The 27,569-nt window shown below is 40.3% G+C and overlaps 1 protein-coding gene across 2 annotated transcripts in view; it reads left to right on the top strand.

The window, feature by feature from the left end:
- The window catches only part of LOC114645641 (immunoglobulin superfamily member 22-like), a 207,265-nt gene that overhangs the window by 49,065 nt on the left and 130,631 nt on the right, over window positions 1-27,569 (top strand). Inside the window, exons 5-7 of one of the 2 annotated variants that reach the window (XM_051923400.1) lie at window positions 2,712-2,811; window positions 6,863-6,899; window positions 25,686-25,860. In XM_051923400.1, the coding sequence (XP_051779360.1) occupies window positions 2,712-2,811; window positions 6,863-6,899; window positions 25,686-25,860 (312 nt within the window). Of the gene's footprint in view, window positions 1-2,711; window positions 2,812-6,859; window positions 6,900-25,685; window positions 25,861-27,569 lie in introns of both variants that reach the window. The other variant, XM_051923399.1, reaches the window with a different exon arrangement.

Raw genomic sequence — 27,569 nt, 5'->3', positions numbered from 1 at the left:
CTGAACAATCTGGGAATGCTGTCTATTGAACACCAGCTTGCTAAAAATATGAAGTCCAGTAGACAGATTGGGAGAGCATGGGGGGGGTCATGAGGTCGCTAAAAAGGTGTGTGTGGTGCTCCCGATATCTATGCAAAAGGACGAAGGTCCAAGTCTTTAGAGTCCTGGTGCTTCCTGTCTTGCTATATGGTTGCGAGACATGGACGCTATCCAGTGACCTGAGATGAAGACTGGACTCCTTTGGCTCTCTGGAAAATTCTTGGGTACCGTTGGTTTGACTTTGTGTTGCTCATGGAAGTCCCAAATGAGGCACATGACCTGCATTGTGAGGGAGCGTCAGTTACAGCGCTACGGCCATGTGGTGCGTTTCCCCAAGGGTGATCCAGCTCATAAGATCCTCATTGTTGGGGACCCAAGTGTCTGCACCAGGCCAAGGGGTCTCCCACGTAACACCTGGCTGAGGCAGATAGAGGGTCATTTCCGGAGGGTAGGACTGGACTGCATGTCTGCCTAGGGGGTTGCCAACCGGGATCCCAAGTTGTTTCTTCTGTAGTGGGTACGGCAACACACTGTACCAGTGCATGCTCCCCAACTTAACTTGACTTGACTTGGAGCAGACACCCAGGAAAACAAAACTGAATAATCAAAGGCCGCAAATATTTTAGCGTCAGACCTACAAATTAGTAAATAATGGATTAATTAAACAATTAGAACACCTGGAAAAGTAGAATGAAAATATTGTTTAAAAAAATACATTACTCCCATATTACTGCTTGGTACATTTTAACCAAACTTAGTTTTCTAATTTCTATATTGTTCCCAAAACACAGAACTTGGGAAATAACACAACACTTAATTAGCCCAGGAGTCCAATTAAAAACAGAAGCTGGTGGGAACAAAAACCTGCAGCCACAGGGGATCCCCCAGGAGTGAGTTTGGGAAACACTGCTCTACAGTTCCCACAGTCCTGAATGTCACCCTTCTCCTTACAGATGGGTACAAATGTCACTGCACCTCCACTCCTCTGCTATTCTCTCCTGCTCATTAATCTTCTGCATGAGACCCCATGGCACATCTACTCCCTTTTCTCCTAAACCACGGGTGTTAAACTGGGGTCCTGGATGGCCCCAGTGACTGCAGGCTTTCATTCTAACCCTTTTCTTACTTAGTGACTTAAACTAATTTTAAATGATTTGCTGTTGAAGACTCAAACCCCTCAATTTTTTCATTTCCCTTAATTAGCAGCCAAACAATCATGAGATACAAAATGAGTCAAAGCAACTGCTGTCCATCATACAGTATCTGAAAATAAAGAAAGGTGAAGGTCTCAGGAATGTCAATCTGCTCAGGTCCACAACGTTGCTCTTAGAAAGTGAAAATCTACAATTTCGGAAATGTCTGCTAATGCACCACGAGAGCAGCAACAAGCCATGGAATTAAAGAACGAGTTTAATTAACGACAAGACTCTGCGCCTGATTAAGCAACTGGTTGGAGTGAAATTGGTTGGAGTTGGAGGCCTTGACTTAGTTGGTCTTCTGTTGGCTCCCGCACTTCAGATTTAATTTCTGTTTGGGTGCCATTTAAGGAAAGAAACAAAGCGATTCAGAGGAACGATGAAGAAATTCCGGGGAACAAATCTTAAAAAAGCAACTCAATTAAAATGAAATCACGAGAAGTTAATTAGCAGCACAAGCAGGGCACTCGTTAATAAAAGGGTTAAAATGGAAACCCCTGCCCTAAACCATGGGTGTTAAACTCTGGTCCTGATGGGCCGCAGTGGCTGCAGGTTTTCATTCTAACCATCTTCTTAACTACTGACCTGTTTCTGCTTCTAATTAACTTCTTTTGCCTTCATCCTAACTGAGTTAATAATAATAATAATAATTTTTTGCATTTATATAGCGCTTTTCTCACTACTCAAAGCGCTTAGCAATTGCAGGTTAAGGGCCTTGCTTAAGGGCCCAACAGAGCAGAGTCCCTTTTGGCATTTACGGGATTCGAACCGGCAACCTTCCGATTGCCAGTGCAGATCCCTAGCCTCAGAGCCACCACTCCGACTTGACTCAGGCCCCTTAGTTGTCTCTTTTTTCTTAATTAGCTGCCAAACAATAACGAGACACAAAATGAGCCGCCACATGACTAGCTCGCCTGTGCTGATGGCTCAGGTCACCAAAACATTTAGAAGGAGTTCTTAGAAAAAAACAGAAAATTAACAGTTTTGGAAATGTGTGCTGTGGCAGAATGAGAGCAGCAACAGGCCATGGAATTAAATAACGAGTTTAATTAACAGCAAGAATCGGCTTCTCATTAAGAGATTGGTTGGAGTTTGAAGCCCTAATTTAGCTGGTCATCTGTCAACTCGTTTCTCATCTCATTTCTGTTTGGCTGCCATTTAATGAAGAAAAGAATAAATTCAGAAGACTGAATCCTTAAAAGCAAGGGCTATTAAAATGAATGGAAAAGAAGTTAATTAGCAGCGAGAACTGGTCACTGATTAGGAAAAGGGTTAGAATGAAAACCTGAAGCCACTGCGGCCCACCAGGACGCGGAGTTCAACACCCCTGTCCTAAACTCTTCCAGACTTCTGCTGGTGCACTGTATTAAGTATTTAAAGATACCTTGGTGAATGTCAGGACCACCACACACACACATGCACACACATGCTCACGTCATGGCCAACATTAAACTTTATTTTCTTCTTTTTCCACAGCTAAAGGCCATCACTGCAGACGACGCAGACAACTACAAGTGCACGGCTTCCAATAACCATGCAGACGCCATCTACACCTTCTCCCTTGTCGTCGGAGGAAGTGCGTAAGCCTGCGCGTGGAGTGTGCCGCGTGTTACATTAGATGTGTGGCTCAAGACTTGTTTTACTTCTTTGATTTGTCAGTACAGTGAAGAAAATGGAAAACAAAGTTTCGTATAAAAAAAATAAATAAATAACGTTCACTGAAATAAACAGAAACATGTTTCCAGAGAATGAGAAGAGAGAGTCACTGTAAAGAAGGCATAGGCCAAAAGGCTCTATATAAGGCAGACACATAGAAATGAATGGCACTGCTTAAGAGATTACAAAGACAGAAACAGAGAATCATGGACTGCATAAGAGAGAGAAACGAATCTTGATAAGATTAGATTAGATTTTTAGATTTATCTATCTATCTGTCTATCTATCTAGTTAATATAGTCTATAGTCTATAGTGCCTATCTATCTATCTATCTAGATAATGAAAGACACTATATGAGAGATAGATAATGAAAGACACTATAAGATAGATAATGAAAGACACTATATAAGAGATAGATAATGAAATACACTATATGATAGATAGATAATGAAAGACACTATATGATAGATAGATAGATAGATAGATAGATAGATAGATAGATAGATAGATAGATACATAATGAAAGACACTATATGAGAGATAGATAATGAAAGACACTATATGATAGATAGATAGATAGATAGATAATGAAAGACACTAAATGAGAGATAGATAATGAAAGACACTATATGATAGATAGATAGATAGATAGATAGATAGATAGATAGATAGATAGATAGATAGATAGATAGATAGATAGATAGATAATGAAAGACACTAAATGAGAGATAGATAATGAAAGACACTATAAGATAGATAGATAGATAGATAATGAAAGGCAGTATATGATAGATAGATAGATAGATAGATAGATAGATAGATAGATAGATAGATAGATAGATAGATAGATAGATAGATAGATAGATAGATAGATAGATAGATAGATAATGAAAGGCACTATATGATAGATAGATAGATAGATAGATACATAATGAAAGACACTATATGAGAGATAGATAATGAAAGACACTATAAGATAGATAATGAAAGACACTATATAAGAGAGATAATGAAAGACACTATAAGATAGATAAATAATGAAAGACACTATATGATAGATAGATAGATAATGAAAGACACTAAATGAGAGATAGATAATGAAAGACACTATAAGATAGATAGATAGATAGATAATGAAAGGCACTATATGATAGATAGATAGATAGATAATGAAAGACACTATATGAGAGATAGATAATGAAAGACACTATAAGATAGATAATGAAAGACACTATATAAGAGATAGATAATGAAAGACACTATATGATAGATAGATAGATAGATAATGAAAGACACTAAATGAGAGATAGATAATGAAAGACACTATATGATAGATAGATAGATAGATAATGAAAGACACTAAATGAGAGATAGATAATGAAAGACACTATAAGATAGATAGATAGATAGATAGATAATGAAAGGCAGTATATGATAGATAGATAGATAGATAGATAGATAATGAAAGGCACTATATGATAGATAGATAGATAGATAGATAGATAGATAGATAGATAGATAGATAGATAGATAGATAGATAATGAAAGGCACTATATGATAGACAGATAGATAATGAAAGGCACTATATGATAGATAGATAGATAGAAATGAAAGGCACTATATAATAGATAGATAGATAGATAGATAGATAGATAGATAGATAGATAGATAGATAGATAGATAGATAATGAAAGGCACTATATGATAGATAGATAATGAAAGGCACTATATGATAGATAGATAGATAGATAGATAGATAGATAGATAGATAGATAGATAGATAGATAGATAATGAAACACACTATAAGATATACAGATAGATAATGAAAGGCATTATAAGATAGACAGATAGATAAATAATGAAAGGCACTATATGATAGATAGATAGATAGATAGATACTGAAACACACTATAAGACAGATAGATAGACAGATAGATAGTGAAAGGCACTATATAATAGATAGATAGATAGTGAAAGGCACTATATAATAGATAGATAGATACTGTAGATATGAATGGTACTATATAATAGATAGATAGTGAAAGGCACTATATGATAGATAGATAGATAGATAGATAATGAAAGGCACTATATGATAGATAGATAGATAGATAATGAAAGGCACTATATGATAGACAGATAGATAATGAAAGGCACTATATGATAGATAGATAGATAGAAATGAAAGGCACTATATAATAGATAGATAGATAGATAATGAAAGGCACTATATGATAGATAGATAATGAAAGGCACTATATGATAGACAGATAGATAATGAAAGGCACTATATGATAGATAGATAGATAGATAGATAATGAAAGGCATTATAAGATAGACAGATAGATAAATAATGAAAGGCACTATATGATAGATAGATACTGAAACACACTATAAGACAGATAGATAGACAGATAGATAGTGAAAGGCACTATATAATAGATAGATAGATAGTGAAAGGCACTATATAATAGATAGATAGATACTGTAGATATGAATGGTACTATATAATAGATAGATAGTGAAAGGCACTATATGATAGATAGATAGATAGATCCAAGACAATCCAAGACATTATTTCAGACAGACAGACAGACAGGAATAAGGCGCCATTTAAGAGACTGATAGAGAAAACTACTCTATAAGATAGATAATCCAAGAGGTTATGTATGTTACATACTGTATTACAAATTGCACCTAAAATTTCGTTGTACAATGTCTCATTGCTACAATGACAATACAGATTTTGATTTGATTGATTTGATGTTGCTATTAGCACTGTATAAAATGAAGTCTGATTAACTGACTGATAAACTGATACAGTACAATTGTTTTTTACAATGTAAGCACAGACAGGAGATGTGATTTTCTCAGGGTCACACTGAGCACTAACAGGAAGGCCATCCTGCCTTTGATTTCAAGATGAAGGAAGCGATAAACACACAGAGATCTACTGTGTCAATCAATAAATGAACAAAACTTGATCTCAATTTGTTCCAAAATATGGGAATAATTAGAAAAGTTCCTCTCATAATGTGAATGGCACCAGGTTGGCATTTTTCAAGAAAGAAGCGGGGGTAGAAGTTGAGAAGTCAGTTGTAATGAAAAGCAAGCAGAGATACAGGGGTCCCCCAGGTTGATTGCCTCACCCACCCATTCTTCACAAGTAAGGACAAGTCAGTTTGCCCACTGAATGCCCGAAGTTACAGAGCCCTTCATGAAAGGTCTGCTGTAAAAGGTGTTATATAAAATCAACTTTTTTAAATTGATTGACTGCCAGTAGGCCTAAGGCAAAACCAGGAGAAGTGCTGAGACAGATGTCATTACAGAAACATAAACAGCATCCATGCCACAGGGGTCACCCACCTGCAGCTAAGCACATTCAGACCTGGCCAGTACTTGGATGGGAGACCATCTAGGAAAAGCTTGGGGTTGCTGCTGGAATGGGTATTGATGAAACCAGCAGGTGGCACTTACCGTGTGGTGTGAATGTGGATCCCAGTGCCACCACTGCAGTGATGGGGACACTATGCTATAAAAATGGCGCACTCCTTCAGATGAGACATAAACCCAAGGTCCTGACTCTCTGTGGTCATAAAAGATTCCTGGGCATCCTTCATAAAGAGTAGGATGTATCCTGTGGTCCTGACTAAGTTGCCTCCCATGGCCTGGTCATTCTGGCCCCCCATCCCCTGTCTCTAATTGTCTGACTCTTTCTCTCACCACTTCATCACCTAACAGCTCATGTGTGGTGAGCGTATTGGCGCAATAATGGCTGCCATCACATCATCCAGGTGGATGCTGCACATTAGTGGTTCCCCACTCTAACACTCTTTGAGAAAAGTTCTGTATAAATGTAAAGAATTATTATAAACTTGACATAAAGACTTAAGTTTATTTGTGGCGCCCGGCTGCTGTTTCAGTCCAAGCGTAGTTAATGCTCCTCATTGTCTTTTTCTGTTCAGCAGGTGCCCAGATGGACTTTAAAAAGATGCTAAAGAAAAGGTAAGAAATGTGTCCGTGAAGCTCCATATGCCATGATCGGTGATTTAGTCATCTTGATTGGTTTCCTTTAATAAAAGTTTGCCATTGTAAGCTGCTATATGGGGGTAAGCGACTGAACAACTCCTTAGAATTCCACGAGCTGTGGGGTGATGCTGTTCAGAGAATGGCAGAGGAGCCGCAGATGACAGACACAGGTAGCCAATGCATTCATAAAGCCAAGTGTCGGGCAAAGAACCACCGCAGCCTGTGGGCACTTCAAGCTGCTGAGTGTGTGTGCCAAAGTTAAAAAGAAAGAAAATAAGACTAAATCAGGCGACAGACATGAGAGGTCGGTGTACCTGAAATAGTATCGTACGAGCGGCAGATCAAGACCTGACTACGGCACTAAGTGGAGATGAACCTCAGGTCTGAGTGCCGTCTCAGTGAGGAACACAAGAAGGTCAATACCCATTTTTAACTAATCCTCAGCCGGTCTTGCTATTGTTTCATGTTTCTCCTCGGTTTGCTCAGCTGGCTGGCGACATGCTGACGATTAATCAGCGTTCATTTTGTTGATAAAAACTAAGAGGAAAAATACTCATCAACGACATTTTTTCTGTGACGATAATGAAACAAAAACTAAATTAAAATGTGGCATTTAGGACGAACGCTTAAACAAAACGAAAAAGTTACAAACAGACGACTGAACAATGAGCAATAGGAAGCTCTTGGCACATCTTTATTATACACTAGCCATCCCCACGGCACTGCCTGCGTAGTAGTGAAACAGGGCAAACTTTTTAAAAATCAATAAACAAAAAGGTATCGCTAGCTAAGCAAAGGCAAGGTACTCTCCAAAACACAGAGGTAAAGCGACTCGAACGGAGGCTGGCGCGGGAGTGAGGAGGGCCCTGCCCGGCTCCCTACTCCTGACATCTCGCTTTCCCCTCCCCTCGGCCCACAGCCTCAGTCTCGTATTAGTGTGACTGTATCGCTCCTGCAAGCAAACTATAATTCTTAGCACGATGAGTGAAGTCACAACATCAACTGGAATGTTCAAGCAAATTGTAGAAAAAAAAAAGATAAAAATCCGTTAAGTAGTTCTCTCATTCGCTAGCTAATTTAATGTAAGATATGCCCCGAGGCTGTCGTGTGAGTGAGGGGGGCCTCGGCCCACTGCATGTCTCTTGGATTTGCATAAATAAATTGGTACTACAAGCGAACTATGATACTAGAGAAGTCGCAAAATTAACCGGAATGTTCAAGCAAATGATATAAAAAAACTAGCAAAATACCCGCGCTTCGCAGCGGAGAAGTAGTGTGTTAAAGAGGTTATGAAAAAGTAAAGGAAACATTTTAAAAATAACGTAACATGATTGTCAATGTAATTGTGTTGTCATTGTTATGAGTGTTGCTGTCATATATATATATACATACATATACACATATATTATATATATATATATATATAGCTTTTCCGCTGTTTTATAAACGAACGCCATATAAGGTCTTCCATTTTTCCTTGCTTCGCCAAGGAAAGAGCCTTTTTATTAAATCCAAGGGTTCTTCGCTTTTTTTTTTGTTTGTTTATTACGATTGTTATAGTTCTGTTTGTATACGACGTTGTCAGTTCAGCACTCAGGTTGTAATATGACCAAGCCGTGCAAGCTTACTGTTAAGAATGCAATGTATAGTTGTACATGAGAAAAGCAATCTTGCCTCAAATCAATGGCAAACTTTTGAAGGTCTATGAACTTAATTTAAAGTTTAGGTTTACACGGTGCTTCCTTTCCGAAGTACCTGCACTCATGAATATGTCTGTATGCGTCAGTCGCTCAAATCCCCACGCTTCGCACCGGCGAAGTACTGTTTTTAAATTTTGATTAAGAAGAAAAGAAAACCTTTTAAAATTGAGGGAAAATATACCAATAACAGTTTGTTAAGGATCTGTTTTTTTGTGAAGCTGCGTTCACTCGAGTGATCACTTCGAGATGACTTGCTGGCTAACTATAAGCGTTACCTGGTAGGTAACCACCCATACAATCAGATTGTGAATCAGACTACGAATGCCGTGAATGTAATTACCCCGATCTACATGCTGTCAAATAAACGAACCACACGCCGTGGCGCAATTTTAGGGGCTTCGCCTCTAGCGCTGACGTCCGAGGTTCGATTCCCGTATTGGAGTGAAGTGAGTGGGTGGTTACCTACCAGGTAACGCTTATGGTTGGCCAGCAAGTCAGGTAACATCAGCCACGGTGCCTTCAGTTGTGAGAAGCAGATCATAGAATGGATGAAAATAGTTTACTGTCAAATAATGCAAAGAGTACGCGACACGTCTTTCCCCCTTATTCTTGACTCATCAGGCGTACACACTCGCTGCACTCGCTTACGGTAATCGAACGTCGGACGTCAGCGCTAGAGGGGCTTCGCAGCGGTGAAATATTGCTTTTAAATTTTAATTAAGAAGAAAAGAAAACCTTTTTAAATTAAGTCTTAAAAAGAGGTGTAAAGATATTGACAATAAGCTACGCAAACCCACCAAGACATGCAATCGTTTCAATCAAGGCGCGAGTCGAAAAACACCATCCCATAATATTAGTTAACGATTAACACATTTCTATATGTATTGTAAGCATACAATACAACTGATAATATGTTGCGCTTATTTGTCTGGTGTACTGACATTTTTGCGCGTTTAACGGCTGAAATCTAACGTGGTTTGTGCCCTTCAGAATGAAAAGAGTTTGCATTTACCTTTTTAATAAAAGGCGAGCTTTTAAGCCTGAGAAATCACCCCGTAAATGCACACGTTTAATTGCACATGTGTTAATATGTATGCTTACACAGTATTAAAAGACACTCAACAAGTACACAGTATTAAAAGACAGTCAACAATTAACGTCATTTACCTTCGTTCCCGCGTTTGACTTGTGCTGTAAATCTCTTCCTCGTTTTCAGTTCACGTGATTACGTAGGAGGCGTAATACGTGATGACGCGATACGTGACTCCGCCTCCTCCATTAGAGTATATGGACACAAAACAGGTTCCAGTTATGACCATTACACGTAGAATTTCGAAATGAAACCTGCCTAACTTTTGTAAGTAAGCTGTAAGGAATGAGCCTGCCAAATTTCAGCCTTCTAACTACACGGGAAGTTGGAGAATTAGTGATGAGTGAGTCAGTCAAACAGGTTCCAGTTATGACCATTACACGTAGAATTTCGAAATAAAACCTGCCTAACTTTTGTAAGTAAGCTGTAAGGAATGAACCTGCCAAATTTCAGACTTCTACCTACACGGGAAGTTGGAGAATTAGTGATGAGTGAGTGAGTGAGTGAGTCAGTCAGTCAGTCAGTCAGTGAGGGCTTTGCCTTTTATTAGTATAGATCCCGATCTAAATCCATTAAATAGTTCTCTCGTGAAAAGTGGACAGACATACAGATGTTGGATTTTATATATTTAGAGATGAGCAGTGTTGCCACTCTAACTTTTAGGAAAAACATAGACCACGTAACCAAATAAACCCTGAAAAATATTCTTCTTTCGGCTGCTCCCGTTAGGCGTTGCCACAGCAGATCATCTTCTTCCATATCTTTCTATCCTTGTCATCTTGTTCTGTTACACCCATCACCTTCATGTCCTCACTCATCACATCCATAAACCTTCTCTTAGGCCTTCCTCTTCTCCTCTTCCCTGGCAGCTCTATCCTTAGCATCCTTCTCCCATTATACTCAGCATCTCTCCTCTGCACATGTCTAAACCAACGCAATCTCACCTCTCTGACTTTGTCTCCCACCTGAGTTGACCCTCTAATGTCCTCATTTCTAATCCTATCCATCCTCATCACACCCAATGTAAATCTTAACATCTTTAACTCTGCTACCTCCAGCTCTGTCTCCTGCTTTCTGTTCAGTGCCACTGTCTCCAACACATATAACATAGCTGGTCTCACTATCAACCTGTAGACCTTCCCTTTCACTCTTGCTGATACCTGTCTGTCACAAATCACTCCTGACGCTCTTCTCCACCCATTCCACCCTGCCTGCACTCTCTTCTTCACCTCTCTTCCACAATCCCCATTACTCTGTACTGTTGATCCCAAGTATTTAAACTCATCCACCTTCGCCAGCTCTACTCCTTGCATCCTCACCATTCCACTGACCTCCCTCTCATTCACACACGTGTTCTGTCTTGGTGGACCTACTGACCTTCATTCCTCGCCTCTCTAGAGCATATCTCCACCTCTCCAGGGTCTCCTCAACCTGCTCCCTACTATCGCTACAGATCACAATGTCATCAGCAAACATCATAGTCCATGGGGACTCCTGTCTAATCTCGTCGGTCAACCTGTCCATCACCATTGCAAATAAGAAAGGGCTCAGAGACAATCCCTGATGTAATCCCACCTCCATTTTGAACACATCCGTCACTCCTACTGCAGACCTCACCACTGTCACAATTCCCTCATACATATCCTGTACATATTCCCTCATATGTATCCTCATACATATCCTCTCACATACTTCTCTGCCACTCCCGAACTCCTCATACAATACCACAGCTCCTCTCTCCTCACCCTGTCATATGCTTTCTCCAGGTCCACAAAGACACAATGCAACTCCTTCTGGCCTTCTCTAAACTTCTCCATCAACACCATCAGTGCAAACATCGCATCTGTGGTGCTCTTTCCTGGCATGAAATCATACTGCTGCTCATGATAATAATAATAATGATATAAAGTGATTTCTCACTGCTCAAAGCACCTCAGTGAGTAGTGTGCCACATCAGCCACCATTAATGTATAGCACCCATTTGGATGACACAACAGCAGCCATTATTGTGCCAGGATGCTCGTCACACATGAGCCGTAAAGTGGTAAAGGGGTGAGAGAGATTGCCAATTAGATACAGGGGATGGTTAGGGTGTCCAAAATGACAAGGCCATGGTGGGCAATTTAGCCAGGACATCGGGGTATACCCTACTGTTTACGAAGGGACCACAGAGAGTCAGGACCTCGGTTTTATGTCTCATGCACAGGATAGCACAATTTTTACAGCACAGTGTCGCATGGGGGGGGGGGGGTGGGGGGCAATACAGATCCACATTCACACCACAGGGTAAGCGCCCCCTGCTGGCCTCACCAACATCTCTTCCAACAGCCACTCAAGCTTATCCTAGATGGTCTCCTATCCAAGTACTGGCTGGGCCCAAACCTGCTTAGGTTCAGGTGGACGACTGCTTCTGAGGTGCAGGTGGGAATACATCTTACCTCCATGTTGAACACATCCATCACTCCTACCGCAGACCTCACCACGGTCACACGTCTCTCGTACATATCCTGTACTACTCTTACGTACTTCTCTGCCACTCCCGACTTCCTCATCCAATACCACAGCTCCTCTCAGTCACCCTGTCATATGCTTTCTCCAGGTCCACAAAGACGCAATGCAACTCCTTCTGGCCTTCTCTAAACTTCTCCATCAACACCATCAGTGCAAACATCGCACCTGTGGTGCTCTTTCCTGGCATGAAATCATACTGCTGCTCATAATAATAATAATAATGATATAAAGTGATTTGTCACTGCTCAAAGCACCTCAGTGAGTAGTGTGCCACATCAGCCACCATTAATGTATAGCACCCATTTGGATGATACAACAGCAGCCATTATTGTGCCAGGACGCTCATCACACATGAGCCATTAAGTGGTAAAGGGGTGAGAGAGATTGCCAATTAGATACAGGGAATGGTTAGGGGGTCCAAAATGACTAGGCCATGGTAGGCAATTTAGCCAGGACATCGGGGTATACCTTACTGTTTACGAAGGGACCACAGAGAGTCAGGACCTCGGTTTTATGTCTCATGCAAAGGATAGCACAATTTTTACAGCACAGTGTTGCATGGGGGGTGAGGGTGATACAGATTCACATTCACACCACAGGGTAAGCGCCCCCTGCTGGCCTCACCAACATCTCTTCCAGCAGCCACTCAAGCTTATCCTAGATGGTCTCCTATCCAAGTATTGGCTGGGCCCAAACCTGCTTAGGTTCAGGTGGACGACCGCTTCTGAGGTGCAGGTGGGAATACATCCCACTTCCATGTTGAACACATCCATCACTCCTACCACAAACCTCACCATGGTCACGCTTCCCTCATACATATCCTGTACCACTCGCACATACTTCTCTGCCACTCCCGACTTCCTCATCCAACACCACAACTCCTCTCTCCTCACCCTGTCATATGCCTTCTCCAGGTCCACTAAGACGCAATGCAACTCCTTCCATCCTTCTCTATTCTTCTCCATCAGCATCCTCATAGCAAACATCGCATCTGTAGTGATCATTCCTAGCATGAAGCCGTACTGCTGCTCACATGTTTAATAAGGTATACAAGGAATTGTCTAATTAAATACAACAGCAGCACATGTCTGCCAAATAAATCAAAGTGTCAAAAAACTCTATCACATTCCTGATAAGCAGGAAATGTCACATTCAAGCTTGGGAGCAGAACATTAAACAGGACTTGTCCTCACTCAAATCAACGACTTTAACTTTAAATATACTTGTTTGTATTTGTTCAGTTTCTCACAGCATCGTCTATGGCAGGCATGTCAAACTCACTACCATTGGTAAGCTGCTTCGACTGCCATACGTGCGTCAGTGGGCCGCACTGTAACAAATACTATTATACAAAGTTACTGTAGCTTTCTTTCCAATACTGAAAAGTTTAAAGAAAAGCAATTTATTTCCATACAATCTGTGAGATCTATTTCTTTTGTCCCGACACTTGGCATCTCTTGTTAGTAACCAGTTTGTCAATATCAGATTTGAAATCTTGTGCAGCTGTAACTTTTATGAGGGATGAAAGGTGCTCGACGGTAAGTCTTGAGCGATGTGGGCTTTTGGTAGCTTTCATTAACGAAAACAATTGCTCATAAAGGTAAGTGCTTCCGCACATAGGCAATACTCTCGATGCCAACTTAAGGATCTACACATACGAGGATGGCAGGTAAGCTTACAAGCCTGGCACACCAATTTCATTGTATTTTGCCTTCAGAATAGAATCTGACTGCAGTTCAATCAATTCCATTTGGATATTCTCAGGCGCATTCTCAACGTTGTAAGAGTAGGGTGACGTAAACAGCGTAAAGTCCTGTTCGTGTGAACTGAAATTACGAAAACGCTCACTGAATTCATTGCTCAGTAACTCAAGTTGGAAAACAAATCCTCCAAAAATCTAATTTTACTTTACTAAGTTTACTTCAAAGTTTATATTGTAAAATAAGCCAATATGCAAAAAGCCCCCTGACCTACACTAATTTTACAAACTCAAAAGCACAAAAATTTGTTAATGAACAACTCGCCAACTTCTCGCGTCCACTTCAGATCTTCAGCTGTAGTCTGCGAGTAATTACTACACGTGATGGTCAGTTCTGCCCAGTGGCCAGTCTCAGCAGCCCAGCCAGTAGCGGCTCTAGGCTCGTGGCGGCCCTGGGTAGAGAAAGAATCGGTGAACCTTCGCCAGTCCGTTGCGGACACTGCATAGCCGCCTTGTGCTCATGACACGCTCGTGAAAATCAAGTGGCGGCCCATGATATTCTCATTACGGCAGAACGTTATAATACTAGTATAGCTTACTGCTCTGACTCGAGCGATATTAGTAAATACAGTGTACTAAATAACAAGTAACACAATGTTTTTCGGCCACATTGCCGTCAGCTGTGTCGTTATTTTCTCTTTCTGTTTTATATTCAACTAGCAAAATACCCGCGCTTCGCAGCGGAGAAGTAGTGTGTTAAAGAGGTTATGTAAAAATATATATACATATACATATATACATATATATACATATCTACATATACACATATCTACATATACATATATATATATACATACATATACACATCCACATATACATATATATACATATACAAATTTACATATCCACATATATATATATATATATATATATATATATACATATGCACATATATATATATATATAAATATAGACATACATATATACATACATTCACATATATACATATATATGCATATACATATCTATTTATATATTCATGGCATTCGTAGTCTGAATCACAATCTGATTGTATGGGTGGTTACCTACCAGGTAATGCTTATGGTTGGCCAGCAAGTCAGCTAACATTCGCCACGGTGCCCTCTTTCAGTTGCGAGAAGCAGATCATAGAATGATTGAAAAATTGTTTTACTGTCAAATAATGCAAAGAGTACACGACACGTGTGTCCCCCTAATTCTTGGCTCATCAGGCATACACACTCACTGCACTCCCTTACGGGAATCGAACCTCAGCGCTAGAGGCGAAGCCCCTAACATTGCGCCACGGCGTGTGGTTCGTTTATTTGACAGCATGTAGATCGGGGTAATTACATTCATGGCATTCGTAGTCTGAATCACAATCTGATTGTATGGGTGGTTACCTACCAGGTAACGCTTGTGGTTGGCCAGCAAGTCAGCTAACATCCGCCACAGTGCCCTCATTTGTGAGAAGCAGATCATAGAATGGTTGAAAATAGTTTACGGTCAAATAATGCAAAGAGTACGCGACATGTGTTTCGCCCTAATTCTGGGCTCATCAGGCGTACACACTCACTGCATATAGCCAAATTCCCGTGCTTCGCAGTGGTGAAGTATTGCTTTTAAATTTTAATTAAGAAGAAAAGAAAACCTTTTTAAACTGAGGGAAAATATACCAATAACAATTTGTTAAGGATCTGTTTTTTTGTGATGCTGCCTTTACACAGCCTCTCCGCTGTTTTATAAACGAACGCCATATAAGGCCGTCCTTTCCCCTTGCTTAGCGGTTCTGTATTGTTTAATTGTTCGTTTATTACGATTGTTATAGTTATTGTGTAGGTATTTGAGACTCACTTTTCTGTTCAGGTACCCATTTCCTTTATGTAATCCGCAGATTCTCCGCTATTTTTTGTTCGTTTATTACGATTATAGTTATTTATTGATTCCCTTCTTTAGCTGACTGCCTGCTCATATAAGGCGCTCTGCTGTTTTTTTGTGAAGCAGTCTTTACACAGCTTCTCCGCTGTTTTATAAACGAACGCCATATAAGATCATCCTTTTTCCTTGCTTTGCCAAGGAAGCAGCCTTTTTATTTAATCCACGGGTTCCCCGCTGTTTTATTGTTCGTTTATTACGATTGTTATAGTTCTCTTTGTATACCACGTTGTCAGTTCAGCACTCCGGTTGTAATATGACCAAGTCGTGCAAGCTTACTGTTGAGAATGCAACGTATAGTTTTACAGGAGAAAAGCAATCTTGCTAAACTTAATTTAAACTTACGGTTTACACCGTGCTTTGTTTCCGCCTTAGCTGCACTTATGAATATGCTTGTATGCGTCACTCGCTCGCTTCTTATTGTTTTGCTGCCTTCTCAATTGTGTAATGCATGTTTTCTTCAGCGCTCCTTGGGGCTCTTCCTTGTTTTCTACGTACTGAGTTCACAGTCAGTTCACGTGATTACGTGGGAGGCGTGATGACGCGATACGCAACTCCGCCTCCCACGGCCAGCGAGCTGCAGTCCATTACAGTATATGGACAAAAAAGAGGTTCCAGTTATGACCGTTACGCTTTGAATTTCGAAATGAAACCTGCCTAACTTTTGTAAGTAAGCTGTAAGGAATGAGCCTGCCAAATTTCAGCCTTCCACCTACACGGGAAGTTGGAGAATTAGTGATGAGTCAGTCAGTCAGTCAGTCAGTGAGGGCTTTGCCTTTTATTAGTATAGATATATATTGGCGTGGCGGCCCTGTGCAGGTGCACAGTTTGCACATGCCTTAGGCCGCCCCTGCTGCAGCCTGGCAGTTCATTTGCGATTTCGCGGCTCATTAACTTTGGTCAAGGCTCGTTGCTATACAAGCAGATGACGTTTCCGGTACCATAATGCCATGGGAAAATGCGCTTTTGTCAGAAGGCAGAAGTAAGAAAAGCCAATAAGTAACACCAAAGAAGCAGAATGATTCAATCACAAACAATAGTAATCATTTTGTACAAGTTTAGTGCTAACTAGGATCTGTCATGCGGGCCGCACAGATTTGTTGCGGGCCGCAGGTGGCCCGGGGGCCGCGTGTTTGACATGCATGTCTCTAATGTCCTTGATGACAGATTTTAGTGCTTTCCAAGTGCAGCAGTTGATATTTAATGACTTCTTCTTTCTTTCTTCTTTAATGACTGACATTAAGGCATGTGGAGTAGGCTGGATGTGACATCAAGGCACATGTCACCAATCACCATCACCAAGTTAATTTGGTTATTCGCAGACTAGTAATTATACACTGCCTGGCCAAAAAAAAAGTCGCCACCAAAAAATAAAGGTCACACACTCTAATATTTCGTTGGACAGCCTTTAGCTTTGATTACGGCACGCATTTGTTGTGGCATTGTTTCGATAAGCTTCTGCAATGGCACAAGATTTAGTTCCATCCAGTGTTGCATTCATTTTTCACCAAGATCTTGCATTGATGATGGTAGAGTCTGACCGCTGTGCAAAGCCTTCTCCAGCACATCCCAAAGATTCTCAATGGGGTTAAGGTCTGGACTCTGTGGTGGCCATTCCACGTGTGAAAATGATGTCTCATGCTCCCTGAACCACTCTTTCACAATTTGATCCCGATGAATCCTGGCATTGTCATCTTGGAATATGCCCGTCCCATCAGGGAAGAAAAAATCCATTGATGGAATAACCTGGTCATTCAGTATATTCAGGTAGTCAGCTGACCTCATTCTTGGAGCACATACTGTTGCTGAACCTAGACCTGACCAACTGCAGCAACCCCAGATCATAGCACTGCCCCCACAGGCTTGTACAGTAGGCACTAGGCATGATGGGTGCATCACTTCATCTGCCTCTCTTCTTACCCTGATGCGCCCATCACTCTGGAACAGGGTAAATCTGGACTCATCAGACCACATGACCTTCTTCCATTGCTCCAGAGTCCAATCTTTATGCTCCCTAGCAAATTGAAGACTTTTTTTCCGGTTTGCCTCACTGATTAGTGGTTTTCTTACGGCTACACAACAGTTCAGTCCCAATCCCTTGAGTTCCCTTTGCATTGTTCGTGTGGAAATGCTCTTACTTTCACTATTAAACATAGAACTGAGTTCTACTGTTGTTTTTCTTCGATTTGATTTCACCAAACGTTTAAGTCAGGGGTGCCCAACTCCAGTCCTGGAGGGCCGCAGTGGCTGCAGGTTTTCATTCTCGCCCTTTTCTTAATTAGTGACCTGTATTTGCTGCTAATTAACTTCTTTTGAATTAAGTTTAATTGAATTGGTTTTTAAGAAATGTTTCCCTGAATTTCTTCGTCGTTCCTCTGAATTGCCTCATTTCTTTCCTTAAATGGCACCAACGCAGAAGTGATATGTGAAGTGAGTGAGCCAACAGAAGGCCAGCTAAGTCAGGGCCTGAAACTCCAACCAATTTCACTCCAACCAGCGGCTTAATGAGGTGCTGAGTCTTGTCATTAATTAAACCCTTTCTTTAATTCCATGGCTTGTTGCTGCTCTCATTGTGCAATAGCAGACATTTCCAAAATTAAGGATTTCCTCTTTTCTAAGAGCAGATCAGCATTCCTGAGACCTTCACCTTTCTTTATTTTCAGATATTGTATGATGGTCACAGTTTGTTGTGCCTGTTTTCGCTCATTTTGTGTCTCGTTATTGTTTGGCTGTTAATTAAGGGAAAAGAAACAATTAAGGGGTCTGAGTCTCCAAGAGCAAGTCAAAGAAAATGAATTCAAAAGAAGTTAATTAGCAACAAAAACCGGTCACTCGTTAAGAAAAGGGTTAGAATGAAAACCTGCGGCCACTGCGGCCCTCCAGGACTGGAGTTGGGCACCCCTGGTTTAAGTGATCGCCGATCACGATCATTCAGGATTTTTTTTCCGGCCACATTTCTTCCTCGAAGATGATGGGTCCCCACTATCCTTCCAGTTTTTAATAATGCGTTGGACAGTTCTTAACCCATTTTTAGTAGTTTCTGCAATCTCCTTAGGTGTTTTCTCTGCTTGATGCATGCCAATGATTTGACCCTTCTCAAACAGACTGGCATCTTTTCCACGACCACGAGATGTGTCTTTCGACATGGTTGTTTAAGAAATGAGAAGCAACTCATTGCACCAGTTGGGGTTAAATAACTTGTTGCCAGCTGAAAGATAATCGCCCATGCAGTAATTATCCAATAGGAGGCTTGTACATGTTTGCTTAGTTAAATCCAGGTGGCGACTTTTTTTTTGGCCAGGCAGTGTATTTTAGAGATGCGTCAAGTTGATAAGTTTTTGTTAAGATGTACAAAACAATAAATTTATGTACACAAGAAACTGTAGTTCAAGAATTGTGCTAAAAGAAATACATGATTGTGATGAAATAACAGACTCGGGAGACAAAAACATAGAAACATAGACAGGAACAGAAAAGCATCAATCTAGGTGAAAAAACATAGGGGGTGGTAACACTGCACATGACGTGGTCCGCCAACAAATAACGGGCTTGCATGCAGGCTTGTAATTATAAAAACTTGTAAGCATGCTTATGATTGGCTACCACTAGTTTGGGTGCCATCAAGAAATCATCACGTCAGCCAGAAGCCACTCCGCTCCACTATGTTGGCCAGCGTGATTCTCAGGCCAGAAAAGCAGTCAGATATATTGAGCAAATTTAATGACAGCGGTGATGAAAATAAAGCCCAGTGTGCGCTCACAGGAAAGAACACCACAAACCCGAGAGGCCTTTAGGGACGCGCCATCCTGAGATTCATGCCGAGGTATGTAACATTATCTAGGTGGCGACTTGCCCGAGTCGGATACTGTCACCTCTGGCTCTCGTTCAACCTGGTAATACTAACACGTCAAGTGCGTCGGTTTATTATAGGTGTGCTGCTTTGATGGTAAAGTCACTAATGCACTCTTGTATGACCACAGATATACGAATAACTTTGGGATGGCACAAGAATATGTGAGAAAAAATGTGAGTAAAAACTAAACACAAGATAAAGGCTGAACAGTGGCACCGTATCAAAAGAAAAACAGCAGAAGTTATGTCTGGCAATGCAGTGATGCAGTGTGTTTGAAAATTTCAGCTTGCAATTGGTGAAAACAAGCTTATGAATAAAGTTAAAAGAAAAAAGCCAACACACAGACACATACAGGATTTTGTAATTGCCAGCTTTACCCCTTTATGAGTTACTTAAGTAGTAGGGCGTTGTACTGTGTTAGCCGTTGTGGATGCAATGAGAAGTAAAGCAAAATTTTAATTGACTAACTTAACAGATTACAATGTGCAAGCATTCGAGGCAACTCGGGCCCCTTCTTCAGGCAGTTTGTAAACGGAGTGTAATCGGATACGCTCAGCCTCGGATGTGAGTTGTAGCTGTTTAGGTTGCTGCGTCCCGCTGTTTGTTACAGCAGATTAAAATGACAGGGAAAGGGGATTCATCGCTTTTCATACAGTGTCGCAATCGTTCTTTGACTGTAATGAGAACATCTATACCTTTTCGTCCGTGCATCCATCCATTTTGTAACTGATGGATACAGTTTAGGGTTGCGGGTGAAAGCACCTCGCATGCACCCACTTACACATACGGGCACAGTGGCAGTGACGACAACAATTAAAATCGGGAGTGGTTTCCCCTCAACTTTCTCGTATACTCAGATATGGGGATGGATATCAGGGTGGAGTGGTGGCTCTAAGGCTAAGGATATGTGCTGGTATCCAGAAGGTTGCCGGTTTGAATCCCCGTCACTACCAAAAAGAGATCCTACTCTACTGGGCCCTTGAGCAAGACCCTTTACCTGTAATTGCTCCAGGGGCGCTGTACAATGGCTGACCCTGCGCTCTGACCCCAAGGGGTATGCGAAAACTAACAAATTCCTAATACAAGAAATTGTATAAGGCGAAATAAAGAACAAAAAAAAGGATATTTGAGGAGTAAAATTCCACCATGGTTGGGGTAGTAAACGTTAAAATTATACAAAGTTATTGTCTGTCTGTATACCTGCATTGTTATCGGCATTGTTATCACTCTTTAATTTAATATTGTTCTTTATCAGTATGCTGCTGCTGGAGAATATGAATTTCCCCTTGGGATTAATAAAGTATCTCTAGCTGTCTATCTATCTATCTATCTATCTATCTATCTATCTATCTATCTATCTATCTATCTATCTGTCTGTCTGTCTGTCTGTCTGTCTGTCTGTCTATTATATACTGCCTTTCATTATCTATCTATCTATCTATCTATCTATCTATCTATCTATCTATCTATCTATCTATCTATCTATCTATCTATCTATTATATACTGCCTTTCATTATCTATCTATCTATCTATCTATCTATCTATCTATCTATCTATCTATCTATCTATCTATCTATCTATCTATCTATCTATCTATCTATCTATCTATCTATTATATACTGCCTTTCATTATCTATCTATCTATCTATCTATCTATCTATCTATCTATCTATCTATCTATCTATCTATCTATCTGTCTGTCTGTCTGTCTGTCTGTCTGTCTGTCTGTCTGTCTGTCTGTCTGTCTGTCTGTCTGTCTGTCTATTATATACTGCCTTTCATTATCTATCTATCTATCTATCTATCTATCTATCTATCTATCTATCTATCTATCTATCTATCTATCTATCTATCTATTATACTGCCTTTCATTATCTATCTATCTATCTATCTATCTATCTATCTATCTATCTATCTATCTATCTATCTATCTATCTATCTGTCTGTCTGTCTGTCTGTCTGTCTGTCTGTCTGTCTGTCTGTCTGTCTGTCTGTCTGTCTATTATATACTGCCTTTCTCTATCTATCTATCTATCTATCTATCTATCTATCTATCTATCTATCTATCTATCTATCTATCTATCTATTATATACTGCCTTTCATTATCTATCTATCTATCTATCTATCTATCTATCTATCTATCTATCTATCTATCTATCTATCTATCTATCTATCTATCTATCTATCTATCTATTATATACTGCCTTTCATTATCTATCTATCTATCTATCTATCTATCTATCTATCTATCTATCTATCTATCTATCTATCTATCTATCTATCTATCTATCTATCTATCTATCTATCTATCTATCTATCTATTATATACTGCCTTTCATTATCTATCTATCTATCTATCTATCTATCTATCTATCTATCTATCTATCTATCTATCTATCTATCTATCTATCTATCTATCTATCTATCTATCTATCTATCTATCTATCTATCTATTATATACTGCCTTTCATTATCTATCTATCTATCTATCTATCTATCTATCTATCTATCTATCTATCTATCTATCTATCTATCTGTCTGTCTGTCTGTCTGTCTGTCTGTCTGTCTGTCTGTCTGTCTGTCTGTCTGTCTGTCTGTCTGTCTGTCTGTCTGTCTGTCTGTCTGTCTATCTATCTATTATATACTGCCTTTCATTATCTATCTATCTATCTATCTATCTATCTATCTATCTATCTATCTATCTATCTATCTATCTATCTATCTATCTATCTATCTATCTATCTATCTATCTATCTATTATATACTGCCTTTCATTATCTATCTGTCTATCTGTCTGTCTGTCTGTCTATTATATACTGCCTTTCATTATCTATCTATCTATCTATCTATCTATCTATCTATCTATCTATCTATCTATCTATCTATCTGTCTGTCTGTCTGTCTGTCTGTCTGTCTGTCTGTCTGTCTGTCTGTCTGTCTGTCTGTCTGTCTGTCTGTCTGTCTATTATATACTGCCTTTCATTATCTATCTATCTATCTGTCTGTCTGTCTGTCTGTCTGTTATATACTGCCTTTCATTATCTATCTATCTATCTATCTATCTATCTATCTATCTATCTATCTATCTATCTATCTATCTATCTATCTATCTATTATATACTGCCTTTCATATCTATCTATCTATCTATCTATCTATCTATCTATCTATCTATCTATCTATCTATCTATCTATCTATCTATCTATCTATCTATCTATACTGCAAGACAATGATTATATTTTTATATTATGTACATTAAAGAACCATCAACAACAAATCAAATCAAATTAGTAATATCCATCCATCCATTATCCAACCCGCTATATCCTAACTACAGGGTCACGGGGGTCTGCTGGAGCCAATCCCAGCCAACACAGGGCACAAGGCAGGAAACAAACCTCGGGCAGGGTGCCAGCCTACTGCAGGGCACGCACACACATACATACCAGGAACAATTTAGAATCACCAATGCACCTAACCTGCATGTCTTTGGACTGTGGGAGGAAACCGGAGTACCCAGAGGAAACCCACGCAGACACGGGGAGAGCAAATTAATAATATCTTGAACAATTATTATAAAAGTAAAGTTGAATAAACTGGACTCTGCAGCTGCAAGAATAAAAGGTAAAGTACCACGTCCGGTTAGCAGAAATAGCCCAAAAGTTGATAGAAATTTACGTTTTGTAACTAATACTTGTATGGAAAATTTGGCTGACTGAAGTGAAAGCGTATTCAGGTTATCATGTTTACATATAAACACACACACATAATTTCAAGAATTGTATTTTCGGACTCAGGGAGCTCTAAAACATCGAGATTCATCAAAATCTCGACATTGAATTTTTGGATAATTACAATACTTTCCCTATACTTCGTGAACGCGAAAGTAAAAATCGAGGCAAGTTTCAAACGAAGTTGTCAACATCATCGATGAAATGAGCTGCTCCTTTTGTTAATACTAACATAAAATGTATTTGGGGTTTTCGGTGCTTGAAGCACATCTCCCAAGTAATACGATGTGCACATGTACAGTACGGCGAAACAGCATTGTTTCACTGCTGAATACGAATCTGCCAACACTAAATTTGTGTTATTTATTTGGTTTTTGAGGGCAAATTACTGTTTATGAACACAACCCCTAAAATGTGAAGAACATAGTAAAAGCACTTCTATACATCCATCCATCCATTTCCAACCCGCTGAATCCGAACACAGGGTCACGGGGGTCAATCCCAGCCAACACAGGGCACAAGGCAGGAACCAATCCCAGGCAGGGTGCCAACCCACCGCAGGACACACACAAACACACCCACACACCAAGCACACACTAGGGCTAATTTAGAATCACCAATCCACCTAACCTGCATGTCTTTGGACTGTGGGAGGAAACCGGAGCGCCCAGAGGAAACCCACGCAGACACAGGGCACTTCTATACATTTTTTTGTAATATCTTATAGCAGCACTAGGGGGTTTCCCCCTGCTCGCTTCACTCGCCAACAGCTTCTCGTCTCTGCCACTCACGTTATGAAGAGGGGGGCTGAACGCACCCCAAGGAGACACGGTCTCTCCTTTCGAAACCCCCTCTTAAACTGTGATACAATGGGAAACAAATACAATTCCTTTTTTTTTTTTACCTCTTCTTTGCTCGATCAGCTGCTGGCTTGGTACTGCCGTGCTGTGTGATCTGCACTTCGTGTGGCACTTCGAACATTTCAAAGCCTGTACAGCAGCTGTCCTACTGCTTGTGTTTTATTTCCGGCCCCGGGCGTGGATAAATCTCTTGGCACAAAGTCTCGTCTCGCTGGACATGAGTTCTTGATATTTTTTAGTTTATAATTTAAAAAACGGAATAAGAATCTGAAAATCTAATAACATCACATTAAAGTTCGATAAATTCTGAAAAGAATGATACCAAACATATATATGTTGGTTTTAAAATAAGCTCGATTTAAAACGTGACAATTAACGTGACACAAAGTCACATAAAATCGTTGCACAAAATCGTTACACTTTTAGGCTTAGGATTTTATATATAGAGAGTAAGATAACTAAGTCATGTTGAAGGCCAGAAAACTGTGACGACAGACCAGAGCTGCCATAATCTGACTAAGATCTTTTGCAGTAAATCCTTTCTACGGCTGCTTTCATTTATGTTCAGTAATCTGTACATGTGGTTTGGCTCAGCCTAGTCGCTCTTCTCTGGACATTTTCTTGTGCTGTTATGTCCTTTTTTTTAGCCTGGAGACTAAAACTGCACCCAGGACTCCAGAGGAGGTCTCACCAGTGTGTTATAAAGATTGAGCAGCACCCCCTATGACTTGTACTCCACCCATCAAGGCGCTATACAGTAGGCCTTCTTAATGGCTTTTGCACACTGTCTGGCAGTTGATAGTGTCGAGACCACTAGGACCCCCTAAATCCTCCTCATAAGGTGTTCTTTTGATAATCAGACTTCCCACTGTGTATTCAAACCTCACATTTTTGCTTCCTGTATGTAATACTTAACATTTACTGGTATTACATTTCATCATCTACAAATATGCTCAAGCCTGTATGCTGTAGAAGTCCCCAAGTCACATTTTGGCCATTTTTGATCCCAGAACTGAACTTTAGGATCATCAGGACCTTGTAACTCATGTGAACAGAATATCAGGTTTCAGTGGTGCTAATTCAATTACAAAGGTTTCTATAACAACTCATTAGCATGTAAAATGACTAACTGAGGATAAGCTAAGGGAGTTGACCGTTTGGACACTGAAGAAACTGATGCTGACAATGGAGCTTTGCAACCATATGAGAATATTAAATTAAAAATCCACCATCTTAAGCTGTAACTGCTCATTATAAACACAAGCAATGTATTGGCTTCCCATAACCATAAACTGTATAAGCTGGTAAAATAAATGGATGGATGAACTTCCTGATGAGATGTCCTCTTTTCTTGGCTCTCACAGAAGTGTCCCTGCCCCGAAAACAGAAAAGCGACCGATCACAGAGGAGGAGATGTTGAAGATTCTTTCAGGTGCAGACAAGAAAGACTATGAGAGGATCTGTGCAGAACACGGCTTCACCGACTTCCGAGGAATCTTGAAGAAGCTGAAAGAGATGAAGAAGAAAGTGGATGTGGAGGTACGAGAAGTCGCATCACACGTGTGTGTTTAATAATAATAATAATAATAAATTTTATTTATATAGCGCCTTTCCCATGCTCAAGGCACTTACAGAATAAATAAAGAACGGCAGAATATACAGTATATAGCATTGTACAAACCAGATAAATAAACAAAGAAGATTAAGACAGTAAATTCTGAAAAAAAAAAACAGACAACATAATTAATGGTCTCGCACACACATACAGGTTACATGAGCATCTTGACAGAGAAGTAAACTGAGAGAAAGGTAATAAAGTCAAGTAGAGCTAAAAGCCTTCCTGAACAGATGAGTTTTGAGTTGTTTTTTAAAAGAATTCATGGAGTCAGCTGACCTGATTAATTTTGGTAGGTCATTCCAGAGTCTGGGCGCTATACAGCTGAAGGCCCTGTCACCCATGGAGTGTAGATTAGTGTGGGGCACAACAAGATTACCAGAATCAGAGGACCTTAGTTGGCGGGCAGGCACATAGTGATGGAGAAGGTCACTGATGTAGTTTGGCGTGAGGTTATTTAAAGCTTTGTAGGTTATTAGTAGGATTTTATATTCGATTCTGTAGGACACAGGGAGCCAGTGAAGACGGAGCAGGATGGGTGTGATGTGCTCGCTGCTGCTGGCTCGAGTAAGGACTCTTGCAGCTGAGTTTTGAATAAGCTGGAGCTGTGATATAAGATTAGAAGGGGCACCTGCCAGTAGGAATTACAATAATCGATGCAGGATGTGATAAAAGCATGGACAAGTTTCTCAGCATTAGAGAAGGAGAGGAAGGAGCGAACACGGGATATGTTACGGAGGTGAAAGTAAGAAAGTTTCTTAATGTGATTTATGTGGGCGGAATAAGAGAGGGAGGAATCAAAAATGACACCAAGATTTTTTTACAGTAGAGGCAGGTCTGATGAGATCACTGCCAAGATGGACTGGGAAGGAGCTCATTTTATTAAGTTGCATTTTAGTCCCAATTTGCAGGAGTTCAGTTTTATTGCAATTTAATTTTAAAGAGTTCTGCTCCATCCAGGTTTTAATTTCACTAAGGCAGGTTGTGAGCTGAGAAAGCTCTGATGAAGTTCCACTTTTAACATTGAAGTAGAGCTGAGTATCATCTGCATAAAAATGATAACCCAATCCATAACTACGGATAATATGGCCAAGGGGAAGCATATAAATACAGAAAAGCAGAGAACCGAGGACAGAGCCCTGAGGGACTCCTTGTGTGACTGGCGCTGAGCTGGATCTACTGTTGCCAAGACTAACAAACTCTTGCCTATCAGTCAGATAGGACTTGAACCACTGGAGGGCAGTGCCAGAGATACCCAGCATGTTCTCCATTCTGAACAGTAGGATGTCATGTCTGACAGTGTCAAATGCTGCACTGAGGTCTAACAGAATTAATATGCTGGTTTGTCCAGAGTCTGCTGCCATAAGCAAATCATTGGTTACCCGTAGCAGAGCAGTTTCACAGCTGTGCCGCGCCCTGAAACCAGACTGAAAGGGTTCCATCAAATTATTAGAGGTTAGGTAATTGGTGAGTTGGGAAGCTACAACACGCTCAAGAACTTTTGACAGGAAAGGTAAGTGGGAAATAGGCCGGAAATTGTTAAGATTGTCAGCATCAAGGCCAGACTTTTTTAACGTTGGGGTTACAGAAGCAATTTTAAAAGTGAGCGGCACAGAGCCAGTGTCAAGGGATG

The sequence above is a fragment of the Erpetoichthys calabaricus genome, chromosome 2 (assembly GCF_900747795.2).
Source record: "Erpetoichthys calabaricus chromosome 2, fErpCal1.3, whole genome shotgun sequence".
In the NCBI taxonomy this organism is placed as follows: domain Eukaryota; kingdom Metazoa; phylum Chordata; class Cladistia; order Polypteriformes; family Polypteridae; genus Erpetoichthys; species Erpetoichthys calabaricus.
This window is presented reverse-complemented; position numbering and strand designations above follow the sequence as displayed.